Source organism: Nyctibius grandis, chromosome 2 (assembly GCF_013368605.1).
Source record: "Nyctibius grandis isolate bNycGra1 chromosome 2, bNycGra1.pri, whole genome shotgun sequence".
Classification (NCBI taxonomy): domain Eukaryota; kingdom Metazoa; phylum Chordata; class Aves; order Nyctibiiformes; family Nyctibiidae; genus Nyctibius; species Nyctibius grandis.
In genome coordinates, this window is record NC_090659.1 from 106,821,940 (window position 1) to 106,840,290 (window position 18,351).

Genomic DNA, 18,351 nt, shown 5'->3' on the forward strand with positions numbered 1-18,351 from the left:
TAAGCTCCCCTTATGCGTTGAAAGGCTGCAATAACGTCTGCTCAGAGCCTTCTCTTTTCCAGGCTGAACAACCCCAACTCTCTCAGCCTTTCATCACTGGAGAAGTGCTCCAGCCCTCTGATCATCTTTGTGGCCCTCCTCTGGACCCGCTCCAACAGCTCCTTGTCTTTACTGTACTGGGGACCCCAGAGCTGGACACAGTACTCCCAGTGGAGTATCACCAGAGCTGGAGTAGAGGAGGAGAATCCCCTCCCTCGACCTGCTGGCCATGCTTCTTTTGGTGCAGCCCAGGGTACAACTGGCTTTCTGGGCTGCGAGCACACGTTGCCAGCTCATGCCCCATTTTTCATCCACCAGTACCCCCAAGTCCTTCTCCGTAGGGCTGCTACGAGTCCAGCCTAAATTCTAGATGTGGAAGGATTTATTGAAACAATACATGCTTCAGTAGCGGTTCATGGTAACAAAGCTTTTTCCCCACACTGAAACTAGTTTTCTGAGGAAACTAAACAATAGAAATATCTTCTTTTGCAGATTCTGTAGCGTCTTGCTGTGTTTTACTTGTGCCTCCGCACTGCTTTCTCCATGTGCTTATGTAGTGTTATGCAATCATAGCTATGAAAAACAAACAATGTAGTAAAGCGGTTTTTAAAATAGAGATTTGGAGGAAGGAAGTTGCTTTTTTCCCATATAGTAGAAATAGGAACAATGCAATGAAAGTTTCATGGACATGCAAATGCTTTTTGTTATAATCCTGAGGTTGTTACTTGTTATACTTGAAAGGCAGCTCTCATAAGTTCTTTGAAAATAGTAACCTAAAAAGTTCCTAAGGAAATTTGATGAGACATTAACATTCATTTAAATAAATATTTGATGGGCTTATGTGAAAAAGGTGAGAGAAATATGAGAAGACAGGAGGAGAATTCCGTATTCTTGAGAGAGAAATGTCAAGATTGTTTGAACCAAGGAAGGCCAAAACTGGGTGGGTTTACAGCTTGTGACTTTCATCACCAGTTAGTCCAGCCTTCAGGAAGAGTTTCGTTTCCACAGCCTCTCCGGGCGGCTGTTCTAGTGCTTAACCACTCTCCTCATGGAGACTTTTCTCTGTCAAACCCTTGCTGCAACTTACAAAGATTGTGTCTTACCTCCATGCACCTTTGAGAAAAATACGGCAGTCTCTTCTCTATAACCCCTTTTAGGTGGTTGAAGGCTGCAGCGAGATCCCCCCTTACACTTCTCCCCAGCTCCCTCAGCTTCTCTTCTTCCATCAAGTGCTCCAGTTCCCAGCTGGGCTCATGGCCCCTCCTCTGTCTGGTTTGACAACTTTCTTCTGTGCGGGGGAGACAGATTTTTATTTGGACGTGTACAGAGAGTAGAGAGGAAAGAGGATGAATTAACGATGAAATAGTAGTCATAAGTGAGATATGAGAGTTTATCTTACTTCTCTATTAAGTATCCCATTTTTAAGTGCCAAAGGATGATGAGGCCAACAGTTGGTGTTGACTCTGGTAATGTTTCCTTGTAAAAACTCATTCCTAACCAACAGGCAGTTGTGACTCTGTTTATGCAGTGAACCATACTGTGATCAAAAACAGTCAGCTCCTGACGTAACTCACGGATGTTACATGTATACATGTCTAATCCTTTCCTGAACCTAAGTTCTTTGTCTTGCTGTTTGCATGTGTGTACATGTGTGTATTCACACACGTGAATATTTATCTAAAATAAGAGAGTCCTTTAGTCCTTCCTTTTACTCTAGACTTTTATTTCTTTTAAGTTAGCCGCTTATCTTTTGTCTCTGATAAGGTGGCCCTTCTTGGTTTGAAGATTATTATGCTCCACCATTTTAGAAGATCTTTCTCTTTTTCTTCATGTTCTGTTCAAAGAAGTGCAGTGCCATCTCCGGATTTATGTTTAGCTTCGAGAGCTGAAACAGTTAACATCATTTTAAAGACAAAATTAAGACTCTACTATAAGCATCCCATATTTCCTGTCCTTTTCAAATTGTGGTGTATCCTTTTACAGAAGGATTTCCAACTTAATTATATTTAAACCAACTGTAAATTAATCAACTGCATTTATACAGGAATTGTTCAAAGAGGCAAAGTCAGGAGTGCTCTTTCCTCTACTAAGCTTCAGAACTAATCATATTTGTAGTGCTATTTATAAACAGCACTTGTTTATGAAAGCAGAACCACATTATTACCATAGTTATGACTTAGTTGGACAACTTGCTGTAATAATCTGTAGTATTGCTATACTTTAATAACCTCCAGTCCCTCCTTGAAATTCACGCTTCTGTGATGCCTTCAAAAATGCATCCAATTCATGTGTTGTGATTGTGCTTGCTATAATAAACAGTAATCATTTCACTCTTACGATCTGCTGTTTTATGGCAACCCCACACATTTCCTCATCTTCCTTGAGTCAAAACTACAAATTCTCTACACCACAAGACCAGAAGTGGGGACAGTAGGTGTTGTAATAGTAATGCACATGGTACTGTAAAGCGAGAAGGCCAAAAAGCTGAAGAGAAAAGTAGATCTCCAGAGAGGTATGACAGCTTTTTCTGCCATAAATCCTCACAAACTCTTCCAGCATAATATAAGAGAAGGTAGCCTACTTCCTTAAAAAACAGGACTACAGGTATATAAAGCCATGTGCTGTAAACAGTGCATTGAGTATTTGATGGTCTGTATTTCTACAGAGTTGCTGAGGGGATTGTTGGTTGAGGTGGAGCATATTGTAAAACACTCTTCTCTGAGGAGAAGAGTTTTCTTGCGGAATGAATTGGCATGAAACTGGTTTGAGATAAAAGGGTAGTATTTTTAATGAGACTGTAGTGAGGCAAATACTTACTTCCATATGCACAGGTAGAAGCCAAAAGTACATAAGTTTTCAGCACGCAGCTATTTCTAGCAAAAATTATCACTCTTACTGTTGCTTGAGAAGTAGTGCATTTCAAAAGTTTATCATACAGTTAATAAAGATTGTGTTATAAAAGATGAAGCAAGCTCAAAAATACATGAACTGAGACCTCCTAATAGTTTACTAGTTCACACGTCCCAAATTTTCCAGTTAGGATACCCATGAGACACTGCAAATTGTACAGAATCCTGCTATTTATGTGCTTTCCAATTTCTTTACAAGTTCACAGCCACTTATGACGTAATATTATGTCTTTACTAGCTGAGTTCAAGAGAGCAGTGAAGGTGGCAACAGGACAGGAGCTCTCAGATAACGTTTTGGATACCATCTTCAAGATTTTTGATCTAGATGGAGACGACTGCCTGAGCCACAGCGAGTTTCTTGGAGTCCTGAGGAACCGAATTCATCGAGGTTTGAGGGTAACAAGCTGACATCGTTGTTTTTAAATACCACGGATGATTGATTGCTACAACTGTCTCATTAACGCTTGTAGAAACAGAAGTAGAGATAGTGAATAGGAAGAAGTTATATTTTAAACTGAAGATTCCTTACTGCTTATGAATCTGGGAGGAGTGCTGCCACCAAGAACTTGTTATTATGCATGTGAACTATGGGAGCAGCAGCATCACATTACGTATTAAATTTACACAGTCTGTGAATAAGAGTCTTTTTTGTATAAATACTAAACATACTTTAACTTTATTAACAGGTACCGCAACAGCAAGGCATTCAAGGTTACTGGAAGTGTGTGAAAAGAGAAAGCATTAAAGGAGCCAAAGAATTGTGGAAGCAAACTGGGAAAAGTCCTTTTTAAAGCAGTCGATGTTCTTTTGCTATAAATGTTGTTATATAGGGGGGTTTGTCTGTCCTGTTTACGTAATAGCTGAATGAAAAATACTCTTTTTTTTAACTATAGTTAAACTTTAATTAACCCAGTTTCTAATGCAATACTTGTATATCATTCTAGTGCGATCAGTTTGGTTTACAGAACTGTTAGCACTTTTGACCTCCATACGGAAGTACTCTTGTTCTAGGGAATAGTGTTGTTTACTCCTCTGTGGAGTCTGACCCTGCGCTGCAGCATACAGGATATGTAGGATTTAATAGTGGCCACTGGCAGGAGCATTACAGCAATATCATCTCCTGTTGGAAGAGTGGACATCATCTCGGTTAGCCACTAACACAGCAGTTCTCTTTCCCTGGCAAGGACAGAGGTCCAAAAGGCGAAACCACTTGCACAGTCCATGCAAATCAAGTTATCCTAAATCAAAACGAAAATTCATGTGGTTTGTGCCCTCATTACTGTGAACTGCTTGTGTGCTAGTTCCTGGTGGATGACTCCACCAGATCCTGTGTGGATGTCTGGTTTGTCTACCTTCATGATGATAATATTAAACTGGAAATACAAGACTGTTGATACAGGCTTTAAAAGTTGTACATTGATCTATGAATGTGCATTGAGTCTCTCAGACCTCTTCAACAAATAGTATAAATGAGAAGCAAAAATCCTCATTCTATCATAAACAGCAGTAGCTACAATTTGAGTCATAACTATGTTGTTTTAATTGTATTGCAGAAGGTGAATGTGTAATAAATAGTTGCTTTATCTTAGTAAAGGTTGTGACGGGGAATGCTGCAGTATCTCAGGAATTCAAGGTTATAATAAGGAAGTGTTGGGGGGAAAATAAGTCCAAAGAAAAAGTAAATAAAAATGCTTATTATTCCAAAATGCTAAGTTAGACATAAGATCTTAAACAGTAAAACAAGGAATGCATCAAAATTAACATTTAGCAATTATAGATGAACACTTTTTAGCTGTAACATTGTGTGCATCTGTGTATACACAGGTGTGTGCATGTTGCATGTTTTTTGTTTCTTACAGCCTTAGGAGCCAGTAGTCCCAGGTCCAGATCAGTCTTCCTGGTTGGCCACTATATGTAGGAGATGGACTTATCTGTAAAGCTCTCAAGGTTCTTCCTCTTTGCCCCTCCCACTTGCCTGACTTGTCTCGGCTGGGGTGAAAGCTTAACCTTTCAAGACAGGTTCGTGATAATAGACTCAAAAGATGGACTGGGGACATGTCTCAAGAAAAACAAACAAGAAATCTCACTGCTCTGTGAGGAAGTATCCATCCCTTTTAAGCATGACACTAGCTATGTTACTCTCCAAGTTGTATGTAAGCTCAACAGAAGGTGTTTTGTTGTAATTTCTTTGGGGTTTGATGGGGGGAGCCTTGAGAAGAGGAGAACATTCCATGATAGATACATATCACAGCAGCCCTGACTCAGATGAGGGACAGGAGACACTGCATTAGGAAACCATAAAGATGCCACCTAAGGAGTACTGAGATTACAGAGAATGGATTTGGTATGTGAGTAGCTGCCAGGCAAGCTTATACTGAGGAGGAGTCCTCCTGCTCGAGCCTTGGCGTGGTGGTCTCAGGTAGGGTAATAGAGAAGCTAGCAAAGCAGCAGTGTGCTGCTCTGCCCTCCACAGCCTTCACTTGGAGCTTTAATTTAAATTGTGTTAAAGAGAAAACACTTGTATTCTTGTCATCTGTGGACTTGCACCCAGAGTCACCCACCAGAACAAGAGCGTGCCTATGTGTGCGTCCTGAGACCTATCTAGAACATCTGTCACCAGTGACCACCAAGGATCCCTCTACTTCCCCAGGAAACCATCAGAATGAAATAAAATGCAGTAAACGCCTCAGCCTCCCCGCCTCAAACTGAACTCATGCACTGCTCTGGGGGCAATGGGAAGTGAGATAGCTCAGTTACTTCGTGTGTTTGGAAGTTGCTTGCTGCTTCTGGTGATGGGAGCTACAAGAAAGAGATCGCTAATGGGAGCAAAGGTGGGGCAGTGGGACTGGCATCAAAGTACAGCAGCCATCTTCACATTACCAAATAGTAAGGACACAAGCAAGCAAGACACATCAATATCACAAGTGTGTGTTCACCCAAAGCGTTGCTCTGTTCCAGCTCTGCCTTTAATGAGGCTGCCTTTTACTTATTGCTGTTAATATTTTGGCAAATCATTTTTACTTTGGAATGGAGAGTATTCTTTAACATTTTACTCTGTGTAACGTTAATAGGTTTATGATGTTCTTTATTGCTTTTGTGGTTTCTTTTGTTTACCAATGACTTGCTTCCTACAAGCTGTTTGGTTTTCTTTTGGAAAAATCAATTCATTTAGCTTAAGTGTATCTAGAAGTTTAATTCCTCATTGCTCATTTGTATCTGGCTTTGTGCAATCAGCAGTATCTGCTTTTGGCACAAGTTACTAAAAATGGGATTTCAAGTTATGTTTTTTAGCAAAAGCTTTGGTGTCAAGTTCAGAGGAAAAAGAGAACAGATATGCTTATTTTTAAATGAACTTTGTCTCTATAGTAAAAAAAGAAATTAGATTATTGATTAGGAGTTAAAATACAGTTATGAAACATTTTCAGAAGTTATCCTGAAAGTACAGCCAGGAAGGAGCTCCTTTGAAGGCCAGGGAAGACTTGTCCATCAGCCTTGAAGAATCAGACTGTTTAATTTTATAGTCTGTTTGTCTTAACTAAAAGGCTTTACAAAATTGTCTTAAAATAATTTCTCATGTTCTCATTTCTCATAATCTTAGGTTGAAAGAGCTGTTTACGTAAGTCTTTAGATTGACCTTGTCTTTTAAGGAATCCATCGTAGTTTTAGCATTAGATGTTTTACTTCCTTTTCGTAGCTGTATAGTATTTGCAACCTATCTGTCAGCATTACTCAACACAATTTAGTTAGAAGTTGATGCCAGCTGCCAATCTATCAGTTAAACTTATCAATTATGACTTTTTAAATGTTAGGACCTCTTCCTCTGAACAGAAATTACAGAAAAACTAAATAAAATTAATTTTTTTTTTAAATCTCCAACATTGCGTCTGAATGTTATGTGGAATAAAGATGAATATATTGCACACTGCAGAAGTCTTAAAAAATTATTTAGCATATTTCAAAAGGATACACAAGGGTGAGTACAAGTCATTTATAGCATATAACTCCTTTACAGAATTTTAGCTGTATCCCCATAACAACAATTTTCACATTTCTTTCAGTTTTAGTTTAAGATAATTGTTTAAGAACATTTATTCTTCATTTCTAAAAGAAGCAAAGGCAAAAATGCAGTGTGATATACTAGAACTAAGAGAAATTAATTTTGGTGTCTCAATTTATGCAAGCCTCTTTCTAAACGCAAAACTCCCTCTGGAGTCAAACCAAGTTGGTGGGTTTTAACAAAATATGCAACAATGAGGAGTATGTATTCTGCATGTAAGAACTGAAAAAGAAAAGTTTTATCATGATGTTATATGGCTGCATCAAAAGCAAATCTCTGATATATTCCATCTCCTCCGGTGTATTGTCTCCTCTCAGCGTTCAGACAGGTCGCTGTGGATCATGCCTGGGAACAGGCCAGCGCCTGATCTGAACTCAGGTATTATCAGGATGTGTTGGCTTGTCTGTTGAACCAGGTACTATTAAAAGGGTGAACAATATGTCCATTCATAATTTCAATCTTTCAGTAGAGAATATATAAGTTTTTTATCATTTTAGGAATTATAAATGTTTTGTCTCTGGACTCCAAGGTGTCTCAGAGCTCCTGGAATTTTGGGTGTAGGTATCAGACCATGTCTTGGCTCTGAAGAGTTTACAGATTACACTTGAGTTATCTAGAAAGCAGAGATGGTAATAAGATAAACAAGCCAGGCCAGGATTGCAGTTTCATGGCAGTTAGTATGTCCAGTGTGTAAAACAAAAAAGGATCACTACCCAGTAAAAGGCTAGAATGGGAACAAACGCAGGTATTCAGAAGTATTTTAAAATCCAGGCATATTGACCGTACTTTGACTTAAGCATAGAAAAGGATTGGTAAATGTACATTGGAATTTTAGAATACAGCTTTCTTCTCATGCAGGAGTTCTCACGGGAGAGTGGAAGCATGTCTCGTGCCTTCAGATTTTATCATTCCTATAGAACAGTCACAGCTGGGTCAGGAAACTACTCCAATGCAGAAAAAACCTTCAGTCCTGAACAGAAAATATCTGTCCAAATGATGTGGTCATTATTAGTGAGATCCAAGTTGACTGAGCAACAGCTCCTGTAATGCAGCTGGTCACAAGGGGAGCATGGAGATGGAAGTAGTGGATGTGGACATATGCTGTTAGCCCCCAGCTGACCACAGAAACTCCTCCCAGAGAATCTGAAGCTCTCACCCAACAAGAAGTGGAAAGCCCTGTTTAGGACAGGAAACCTGAGAGGCTTGAGCATGCACAAAATTAATCATCAAACAAGTGTATATCTCTTCACTCTGCTGCTATTGGAAGGTTTCCTGCTGGCTTTGTTGATTAAACAATTCCTAGTTGGTTCAATAATACAAAAATTAGGCAACATGTGCAGAGACAGATTTCCTGTTAGGCTGATATTGGCTTAGTTAATAATGCTTTCAGTTCATTAACCAGAGTGCCCTAGCGCAGAGCTCTGCTCACTGTCCTCGGGAGCCGCGCTGATGCTCCTGCACACCAGCCTCTGCAGGGAAGCTGCTTAACAGTGCACCCACCTGCGTGGTTTGAGAAGGAACGCCTCATCCTGAAAAGCAAAAAGCCGTGTTTTTCCACAACCACGTACCCAATGTGAAGCTTGTCCTTTCCCCTTCTGCCCCTGGCTGAGGGTGGCCCGTCTTTCCACGTTGACCGGGTAGTGGAAGTAACATGCAAGGCAACAGGCTGTGGGAGCACGGATGCTGCACCTTGCAAAACGTGGGGTTTATGACACACAGATTTGAAAATTTGGGAGGAGGGATATTCTGTAGTTAATGTGGAGAAATGTGTGGGTGTTTTCTCATGTGATTTCAGACACCAGCTGGCTGCTCTGAAACATCTCTGGAGGACCCAGCCTTTCTCCATGAACTGCAAAGGGTGCACAGAAGATGAGCTTCACTGGACTAAACTTGTACTTTGTGAATGCTGCCTTTCTTCATCATCTTTAGCGGCCCCTGAATACAAGTAATTGCATTTGGACATTTTTTGTTAAATTGATGCACTATTTTATGTGACAGGTGCAACTCTTAGAGAGGAGCTGTTTTAAAACTTTTATGAATTTGGACCTAAAGGAAGTAGATTCTGAAATCAGAACCATCCAACGAGCAGTTTCCTGGAGAAAGGAACTACTACAGGGGTGTTGTACTGCAGTACTGTATGCCTCAGGTCCACTACTTTAGCTGCAGTTTGTCAGTTTTAATATTACCCCATGGAGCAACTAGTAGCTCTAAATCAGCACAAGAAAACCAATTGTTTTTAAGAGTTGTCAATGAAGTGTTTTAAAATTATGTTCATTTTTCATGGTACAGATTTTTTAAAATTATGTGGCATCTTACTGTGTTTTAATCTACTTTGAAATTGATACTATTAGAATGAGTGAACATACCTAAAAACATGTGCATCTCTTAAATAATGCACAGAAGGTAATTCCTAGAGCAACGGTAGCTGAGTCACAGGACAGATGATTACATTCACTGTTGAAAAGGAAGGATACCAAAATGTGATGTTTTGCCGCTGGTCTTCAGAAAAGGTGATTTCAAAAGAAAAGGTCCTAAAGTTAAAAAAAACAAAGCTCTTTTAAATGCTTTTAAAAGAAATTATAATTTAGGAGACATGAATATCACTGAACAAAAGGGCACTAGGAAAGCAAGGAATAAATCAATATGGCTGAAATTAAATTTTTCAACGTGCTGTTTGAGCAAAAGCGGGTCTTCACAATTTAGAAGTTTGACCTAACACAAAGAAGGGCAACTAATCACTCACAGTTGGTGTGTACAAGATTACATGAGCTGTACTGGAATGTGAAGAGCAAACACTTACACAATCTTCGTTGGTTTTATGAAACATGAAGCCTCCAAAAAATTGATTTGTCTGATATTACCAGGAGCAAATAAAGATTCCTAATGAGACAAATAATTGGTATTTTGCATCAGTCTCCATCTAAGAGGTTGTTAGGATGCTTCTGCCTGGGGATTGCATGTTCCTGGAATTTCAGAAGAGCTACTCTGAGAAGAAAAAACAAACAAAAGCAAAATGGAGATGAAATTTTTGTAGGTGATGAGGTCTAAATAATACAGAGAGAAATAATGAAGAACTGAAGTGTTTGCAGTGGCTTCCTCTAAGACACCTTTCCAAAAGCATAGCAAATGTTTGGTAGCTGTATTTTTAACTAAAAAAAAAAAAGTTGAAAGGGATGATACAGTAATTTACAGTGCAGTAAATTTTGCCACCTGTTCCTGGCAACCTGCATGAACTATTTATTGCAAACAGACCAACAAACATCTGGAAGACTGTGCAATAGACCCTAACCAGTGCTGAGGCTGCAAGGGGAAATGTTCCACTTCTCTCATGGAGTTCTTTCTGTGGCTAAAGCAGGTGGGCAGCCAGAAATGGAGGTGTGAAATGTGAAAATGGATAGGGGACACTTTTTTTCGCTATTCGACAGTTACGGGATCAGATGCAAGTGAGGTGAGCAGCCATTCCCATGACACGGCATTCTCAGTTGCTGTTTGGCTTCCCAGAGCCTGCTCCCAAGTGTCATCATTTGTCCCTCCCTACAAGCTGTGGTGCGGCTGTTTGAAGCCAAACAGGTGCTTGGTGATTTCTAGCAGAGCTTTTTTTCATCCTCCTTGGCACCCATTCAAGGACCTGGTTTCTGCTCAAGAAGTGCTTGTAGAGACGTCCCAGATGGCTTTGAGAAGTGGAAGATGTTAGTTCCTGCCAGCTGTGCCAAGAGGCTCCTCATGCAGCATAACTCCTTGGTGGGGGGCACTATCTGGGATGAATAGTCCCTCTGCCACCTCACAACCTTGATGTTGTCCTTGTTTAACTCAGTTTCACTTCAGTTCCTATCATAGAATCATAGAATCATAGAATCATAGAATGTTAGGGGTTGGAAGGGACCTCTGGAGATCCAATCCAACCCCTCTGCCAGAGCAGGACTAATCTAGGGCAGGTTACACAGGAACGCATCCAGATGGGTCTTGAAAGTCTTCAGAGAAGGAGACTCTACAACCTCTGGGGAGCTTGTTCCAGTGCTCTGTAACCCTTACGGTAAAGAAGTTCTTCCTCATGTTGAGGTTGAACTTCCTGTGCTCTAGCTTGCATCCATTGCCCCTTGTCCTATCGCAGGGCACAAGTGAAAAGAGGTTGCCCCTTTCCTCTTGACACCCAGCCCTCATATATTTATACACATTAATCAGATCCCCTCTCAGTCTTCTCTTCTCCAGACTAAAAAGCCCCAGGTCTCTCAACCTTTCCTCATAAGGCAGGTGTTCCAGTCCCTTAATCATCCTCATAGCCCTCTGTTGGACTCTCTCTGGTAGATCTCTGTCCCTCTTGAACTGGGGAGCCCAGAACTGAACGCAATACTCCAGGTGAGGTCTCACCAGGGTAGAGTAGAGGGGGAGGAGGACCTCCCTCGATGTGCTGGACACACTCTTCTTAATGCAACCCAGGATACCATTGGCCTTCTTGGCCACAAGGGCACATGGCTGTCCCATGGACAACTTGTTGTCCACCAGGACTCCAAGGTCCTTCTCCACGGAGCTGCTCTCTAGCAGATCGCCTCCTAACCTGTACTGGTACATCTTATTACTCCTCCCCAGGTGCAGGACTCTGCATTCTTGTTGAACCTCATTAGGTTCCTCTTTGTCCAGCTCTCCAGTCTGTCCAAATCACACTGAATGGCCGCACAGCCTTCAGGTGTATCAGCCAAACCTCCCAGCTTCATATCAACAGCAAACTTGCTGAGAAGACACTGTCCCTTCATCAAGGTCATTGATGAAGATGTTGAACAGGACTGGACCCAGCACTGATCCTTGGGGGTCTCCACTAGTTACAGGTCTCCAGCTGGACTTGGCACCATTGATTACCACTCTTTGGGCTCTACTGTGTAGCCAGTTCTTAATCCATCTCACTGTCTGGTCTTCTACCTCACACTTCCTGAGTTTGCTCATGAGGATGTTATGGGAAACTGTGTCAAACGCCTTGCTAAGGTCAAGGTAGACTACATCCACTGGTCTCCCTGCATCTACCCATTCAGTCACGACATCATAGAATGCTATGAGGTTAGTCAAGCATGATTTCCCCTTGGTAAATCCATGCTGACTACTCCTGATAACCTTCTTCTCTTCCATGTGCTTAGAGATTACCTCCAGAATGAGCTGCTCCATCATTTTTCCAGGGATAGAGGTGAGGCTGACTGGTCTGTAGTTTGCTGGATTTTCCTTCTTGCCTTTTTTGAAGGCTGGAGTGACATTGGCTTTCCTCCAGTCCTCAGGCACCTCTCCTGTTTGCCACGATCTTGCAAAAATGATGTAGAGCGGTAGAGCAACAACATCAGCCAGTTCTCTCAACACTCTTGGGTGCATCTCATCGGGGCCCATGGACTTGTGTGTATTCAATTTCCGTAACTGATCACTAACCCAGTCTTCACTGACTAGTGGAGAGTCTTCCCTCCTCCAGGCTTCCCCTCCTACATCCAGGGTCTGAAGACCACAAGGGCTGGCCTTAGGATTAAAGACCGAAGCATGGAATATCAGCATATCAGTATGGAAACACCGCACAGAAGTGTTACCGGACAATAACTGGTCAAAAATCATCCACCCCATCCTAGGTTCATGCAGCTGTCACTGGCTTTCTGTCTCATCCAACGCATCTGTCTGACCCAGAACAGAAATACTGGCCATGTCACGGCTTTCAGCTTTGCCAGCATCAAGACTCCTTCCAAACCGTGCTCGGTGGCTGTTCCTGCAGCTCAGTACTGGCACATGCTAAAAGGGGGTCATGCCAACATGCACATGGCCCTGCCGATAGCCCTGTGAGTGAAGCTGGAGTAAGCATCAGCAGGGAAGGCTGGGATAGGGAGGGTCATGTTGGATCACCTTCCCTAGCACGGTGAATCGTTTGTTAGTTAAGCCTATTTTTATTCACAGCTGTGCTTCTTAGTCTTCATGTTAGGAATTGTGCTTATTGTGAAGTGTCATGGGATTTTGTTAGGACAGTTGGTGGGAGCAGGGATGAGAGGAGGGTCAATGCACAGTAACAGCCAGCCACACACAGTACAAGCGTGGTAAAAGCTGTTTGCAGCTTTATTTCCCAGGTCCAGCTCCCTTCCCTTTAGATGGCAGGCTTGAGAGTACAGTGTTTATTCACTGCATACACTACTAAGAAACTAACACAGCCATTAAATGACTAAAAGCACACAACTGTAAAGCTAATTATCATTCTTAAAACTTGCAGATTACACCCAATGATTGCATTATAGTCCTAACCCCCTTGCTACCCCACTGCTCAGTATCAGAGTGCAAGCCGACCCCTCCACTCCACCCTCCCGGACCAAGTTGTTTGGGCAGAGAGCTGGTGGGGAGTCCAGCAGGGCTGCCCAAAGGGGGTTCCCCCCCGCTGTCCTGGTGGGTTCTCTGCAGGTCAGCAACCCTACAGCATGGAGGCATTCACACTGCTACTGTCAGAAGATCCCTCTCCATTTTTCTTACCTCTCCCCATTTTTTCTATGTCTGGAACCACTGTTTCAGTTGCAAGCAGTTGTGCTTGGTACAATAAATAGCCAGAGATACTGTTCAGTTGAAGGCCTCAGAGGTATTTTCCATGAAATTGGCAGTCCCTTTTGCCACATGCCACTTTTGGCTATCCCGGGTGGTTATTGTTGTCACTGCATCAGATAACCATCCCAAGTTTGTTACTGAATTACTTTGCACGGGATTCAAAATTCCTACCTCCCCCCACCCTCATCTTCCTGAGTTTAGCTGAGAGCATTTCAATATCAAATGAATTTAGGACTGTTAAGCGTCAGATGTGCTCATACCTTCTGTATTGTTTCCATGATGTTTGCTAGGCAGCCAGTATGCCAGGCAAGTTTTGCTGGGCAGGCAGTACAGAAAAGGCACACTCTGAATGTAGTCCCAAATAATTAATTTCTGACATTCCATATTTCATTCCATATTTCTGACATTCCTAATTTCATCCCATAATTTAAAGAATTAATACCAGGTTTTGTTTGGATATGCTCAGTGGCCCAAACTAACCTGCAGCACGTATAGGCTGATATAACTGCATCCCTCTAGTATCACTTTGGTTGCAAAGGTGCTATGCAGACTCCAGGCAACTTCTGCACCTGCCCCATATTGTGCTCCAACCCAAAAAAACAAATTTATTTGTTCCATTTTTTTGTTCATTCCACACCCCTTCAAAGGTAAAATTGGTTACTTCTGAGATGACTATTAACAAACATTAATTACTAGGACACTAAACATTTAAATCTGTTCCCACTGTCTGGAGGCTAAGTGTGAAAACTCGCTTGAGATCTTGGGGGAAAGCACACACCAGCAGCTGTTGCATGTTTTTACAGCTTTAACAAATAGAATGAAGATTAGAGGAGCTGGAATACTTCAACAATATCCCTGATGTACTAACCAGCACGTCAGCCCAAGATTTTCCTAGCTCGTGTTAAATCCAAACTGCTGTATCCTTATTAGTACTTCTCTAGAGACTAGTCCCCATAACCACAGTGTCATCCATGTAACCAGTCACTCCTCCCACACCTTCCAGCTCTCCATTAGGAATGGGCCAGACCAAGCTGCTCCACCAGCTCTCTCCCTTTCCTGTAATCCCTTTCTTTAACAGCCCTTGCATGACTATGCACAATTTTGGAACCCCCTTCCTCACCATCCTTCTCCCATGTTCTAGCATCCCCACACATTTACAGTGGATCCCAAACTGATCTCCACCTTCCAATGGTCCCTGGGCACATCTCCCCGCTCCACACTGGTTCTATATATGTCAAGATCAGAGGTCGCTGCTCCTTCCTCTGCTCTAACACCCCAATGAGCACCCATGCACACCCCACAGCCCTCCCCACAGAGGCAGCTGCTGCTCGGGCATTCGCCCGGCGCCTCCCCTCCCCAGTAGCCGTCAGAGGTTCACGGTCTCCTGAATTCCTCATCGCTCATCTTAGTATTTTTTTTCCATCACCTCATCAGCAGGTGAGCCCGTAATAATTGCCCCTGCCCTCTGTCGAGGCAGCCCTACCGCCGTCACCACCCACCGCGCCTCTTCACACACAGAAGGACTACGTGGTCCCGGAGCCCCGGTGCTGCCCACCCCCACCAGCCACCCCCCTTGCTGGTCCTTTCGAGGCACCCCTCTCCCCACGCCGCACTTCTGGGCTGTTACAGCCTTACCCCTCGCCCCATGGGTTTTAGCTTTTCGGCTGCTCCCGGGGCCGCAGCGTTCCCCCGCCGCCGCCGCAGCTGCCGGCACCGCAGGCCCGTCCCGCCTCAGCCCCGGGCCCCGCCGCTCCCTCCCGCCGCCGCCGCCAGGTGGCGCCAGAGCCCCGCGGGAGCCGCCGCCGCCAGGTGGCGCCAGAGCCCCGCGGGAGCCGCCGCCGCCGGGGCCGCCCTTGAGCGGGGGGAGCGCACCCAGCACCAGCACCCTCCCATTTTGAAGAGAAATGGGGGTTTTGTCACGCCACGGGCCGTGCCAGCCCCGGGATCCCAGGCGATAGTAATGCTACAGTAAGGCGAAGTATTTCAAGCATTAAAAATGTCCACGCTAAAGAGGATCAGCCCCGCAAAGCAGCGCCTGTGGCGACGCCTTTCAGGAAGGTCGTGGTGGTGCCCGCAGCTGTCAGGCATTAACTGAAGTTCAGAAAGCAGCGTAGTAAGTTATTTATAAATAAACATTGCTGCATCCAACAAGCTATTAGAGCCCTGTAAGTACAGGGACTTGGTGAGCAGGAGGAGGTAACAGCGCGGCAGGGCCCCGGGTCGGACTGCCCGGATCCGTCCCGGCGCCTTTGTGCCCAGGATGGCCGGCACCGACCCAGCGACCGCAAAAGAGCAACGCTGAGGTTTAAGATCCGTTTTTATGGCTGGAGGAGGATCCCGCTCGGAAACGGCCCCGCCGGTGCAGGGTGAAACCCCCACGACCGACCCCTCCTGTGTGAGGGGCACCCGCTCGCCTCTCTCCCGGCGGACGGCGGGAGGCAGCGGACGGCGGCGGGACGCTGAGGCGGGAAGGAGGCGGTGGCGGACGCCGGGGACGCCCCTCTCCCGCCCACTGCGGCCCGCCCAGAGCCTGCCCGCCCGCCCGGGGCCGGCTCCGCAGCGGCGGCCGTAGCCGTAGCCGCCGCCGCCCGTTGCAGCGCCGGTGCCTCCTGCGGCGGCCCGGCAGGGAAGATGGCGCCGTCCCACGTCCTGAAGTGTTGCCAGAAGGTGTTGGCTTGGGTGCCCGTGGCCTTCATCGCCCTGGTCGTGGCCTGGTCTTACTACGCCTACGTGGTGGAGCTGTGTGTGTGTGAGTGGACGGGGAGGGTCGCGGGCACCGGGAGCTGCTAGCCGGGCAGGGAGGACCCCTCAGTACCCGCCTTCTCCGGGGCCGCCTTCTCCCCTGCGCCCCGGCGGGGTTTCCTTTCCCTTCGCCCGCCTTAGGCTTTCCTTCAGACGGGCGAGAGGAGACACCCCCGCCCCCCAGGTGCTTCTTCCGGGGCCGGATTTACCTGTTGTGCCCCCGCCTCAGTGGCTCTCCCGGGGCCGCGGACGAGGACGGCGGGAGCCCGCCCTCAGACGCCTCATGGCGGCGGCGTCCCGGCCAGGGGTCGCCTGTGGAGAAGCGAGGGACGGGAATGGGGGAGAGGAGGCCCAGGCGGCGGGTCCGGGGCGCTTCGTTTGGGGGCAGGCCCCTCAGGAGGGTCCTTCAGGGAGCCGTGAGGGGCAGAGACCCCACGAGAGCTCCGGCAGCCCTCGGAGCTCTCGTGGGGTCTCTGCCCCTCATGTCTCCCCGTGAGAAGTTTCCCCTCTCTGTTTTTCTGTTGTTAATCCGTATACCTGATGTATCAAATAATTCCTTGACCACCTTTTGGGTGTAGTTATTCTATTCCCCCCCCATTAAGAAGCCCGGTGTCACTGAAGCATAATGAGGCTGAAAACATCCCGCTTAAGCGGGCAGGGGAAAGGATTTAGGGCTTATGGAGTTTTGTCAGGCTGCGTCAAGGCTTTCTGGACAAGGGCTCAGCATTATGTAAATCTGACTCGCAGACGGTGTCGGTCAGGATGATATTTACCCTTTTCTGTCTTCAGGAGGAAACTTCAGATCAGGAGGATGTTGGCTTTCTCCAGGCAGGGTAAATGGAGCAGCATGGTGATGCGCAGTGTTTGTCAGACTTGGTAAAACTTGGAAGCAGCGTAGGAAAACTAAGGAATGCGTTACAGAGCGTTTGACATGTTTAAGCAAGGAAGCTGAAATGAAAGAAAAAAACCTCACAGAACTATGAAGAACTATTTTAAGCTACATATAGGTCTACCCAGCATCTGTAGGTCCTTGTACTTCTTGAATTTGTGTAAAATGTGTGCTTTGATATCCCTAGCTAGAAATAAAAGGCTTGTGTATACTTTATATCTGGGCAAACTTTTAAAGGCATCCTTCTATTAGAAATTATCAGTTACTTTTTTTCTGCAGGACTTAGGTTTTTGGATAATTTTTCTGAATGCCCATGGTATTTCACAGCCTTTTGTGTTAGCCTTACATTTGTGGACTGGAACATAAACCACAGGCAAAAAGTTATTTGGACTTAAAATAGTAGAAACATAGTTGTAAAATAACACTTGTAGAGATACTATGTGAAATGTTGACATGAGAGAGTTGTAAATATGTCAGTGTATCCAAACTTGCCATGCTATGGTTTAGTAGTCTGTTTGTGTGAGAAAATAGTACTGGTTTTCTGGGAAAATCGTGCTTATAACTATAAACACTTGGAACCAAATTTTAGACAATCTTTAATCCTGGAGGTCTGGGGCATGGGTGGTTTTTACAGTAGTCCTGAGAGGTGCTGCGTGAGGTTATAGACTCACATTTTATAGGTGTGATGTCAAGGTTTTCTGTACCCATTACAGTCTGACTGGTATGACAAAAGGCAGATAGGGCTATATGTTTCTTCTCTTAAGCAAAGAACAAAAACTCAGAGATTAAGAGACTTGCCCAGGGTTGCACAGGTAATCTCTGGCTGAATTGGGAGCAGAACCTCGACCTCCCAAGTCCCAGCTCTGTGTCTTGATCACAGAGTGGGTCAGAACTGGGTGCTGGTGGATAATTTCTCCTTCGCAGGCATAGAGAAGCTGCAGAGAGCCCTTCAGAGTTCATTAGAGTTTCATTTGTGTGAAAATTATTGAAAGGGTTGGCTCCTATTTACGTGAGAACTTTCACATCTGTAAGTCTGGTTACTAGACATCTGGCACTCTTTGCTCACAAATCAGCTTTATTCTTAAAGTCTGCACATGCAGACTATTAAAAAAAAGTGGTCGTTTAATAAGAAAATTACTGATTTTTATTGCTGTCACTGAATTTTACAG

At 44.6% G+C, this 18,351-nt stretch overlaps 2 protein-coding genes across 2 annotated transcripts in view; both read left to right on the plus strand.

Moving 5' to 3' along the window:
- MICU2 (mitochondrial calcium uptake 2) overlaps positions 1 to 6,824 on the plus strand; it is a 152,715-nt gene extending 145,891 nt beyond the window's left edge. The window contains exons 12-13 of the mRNA XM_068395649.1: positions 3,187 to 3,344; positions 3,635 to 6,824. Of these exons, the coding sequence (XP_068251750.1) occupies positions 3,187 to 3,344; positions 3,635 to 3,739 (263 nt within the window). The 3' untranslated portion in view covers positions 3,740 to 6,824. The remainder of the gene's footprint in view (positions 1 to 3,186; positions 3,345 to 3,634) is intronic.
- A 9,277-nt stretch (positions 6,825 to 16,101) lies between these two features.
- ZDHHC20 (zinc finger DHHC-type palmitoyltransferase 20) overlaps positions 16,102 to 18,351 on the plus strand; it is a 54,942-nt gene continuing 52,692 nt past the window's right edge. Inside the window, exon 1 of the mRNA XM_068424958.1 lies at positions 16,102 to 16,300. Within this exon, the coding sequence (XP_068281059.1) occupies positions 16,183 to 16,300 (118 nt within the window). The 5' untranslated portion in view covers positions 16,102 to 16,182. The remainder of the gene's footprint in view (positions 16,301 to 18,351) is intronic.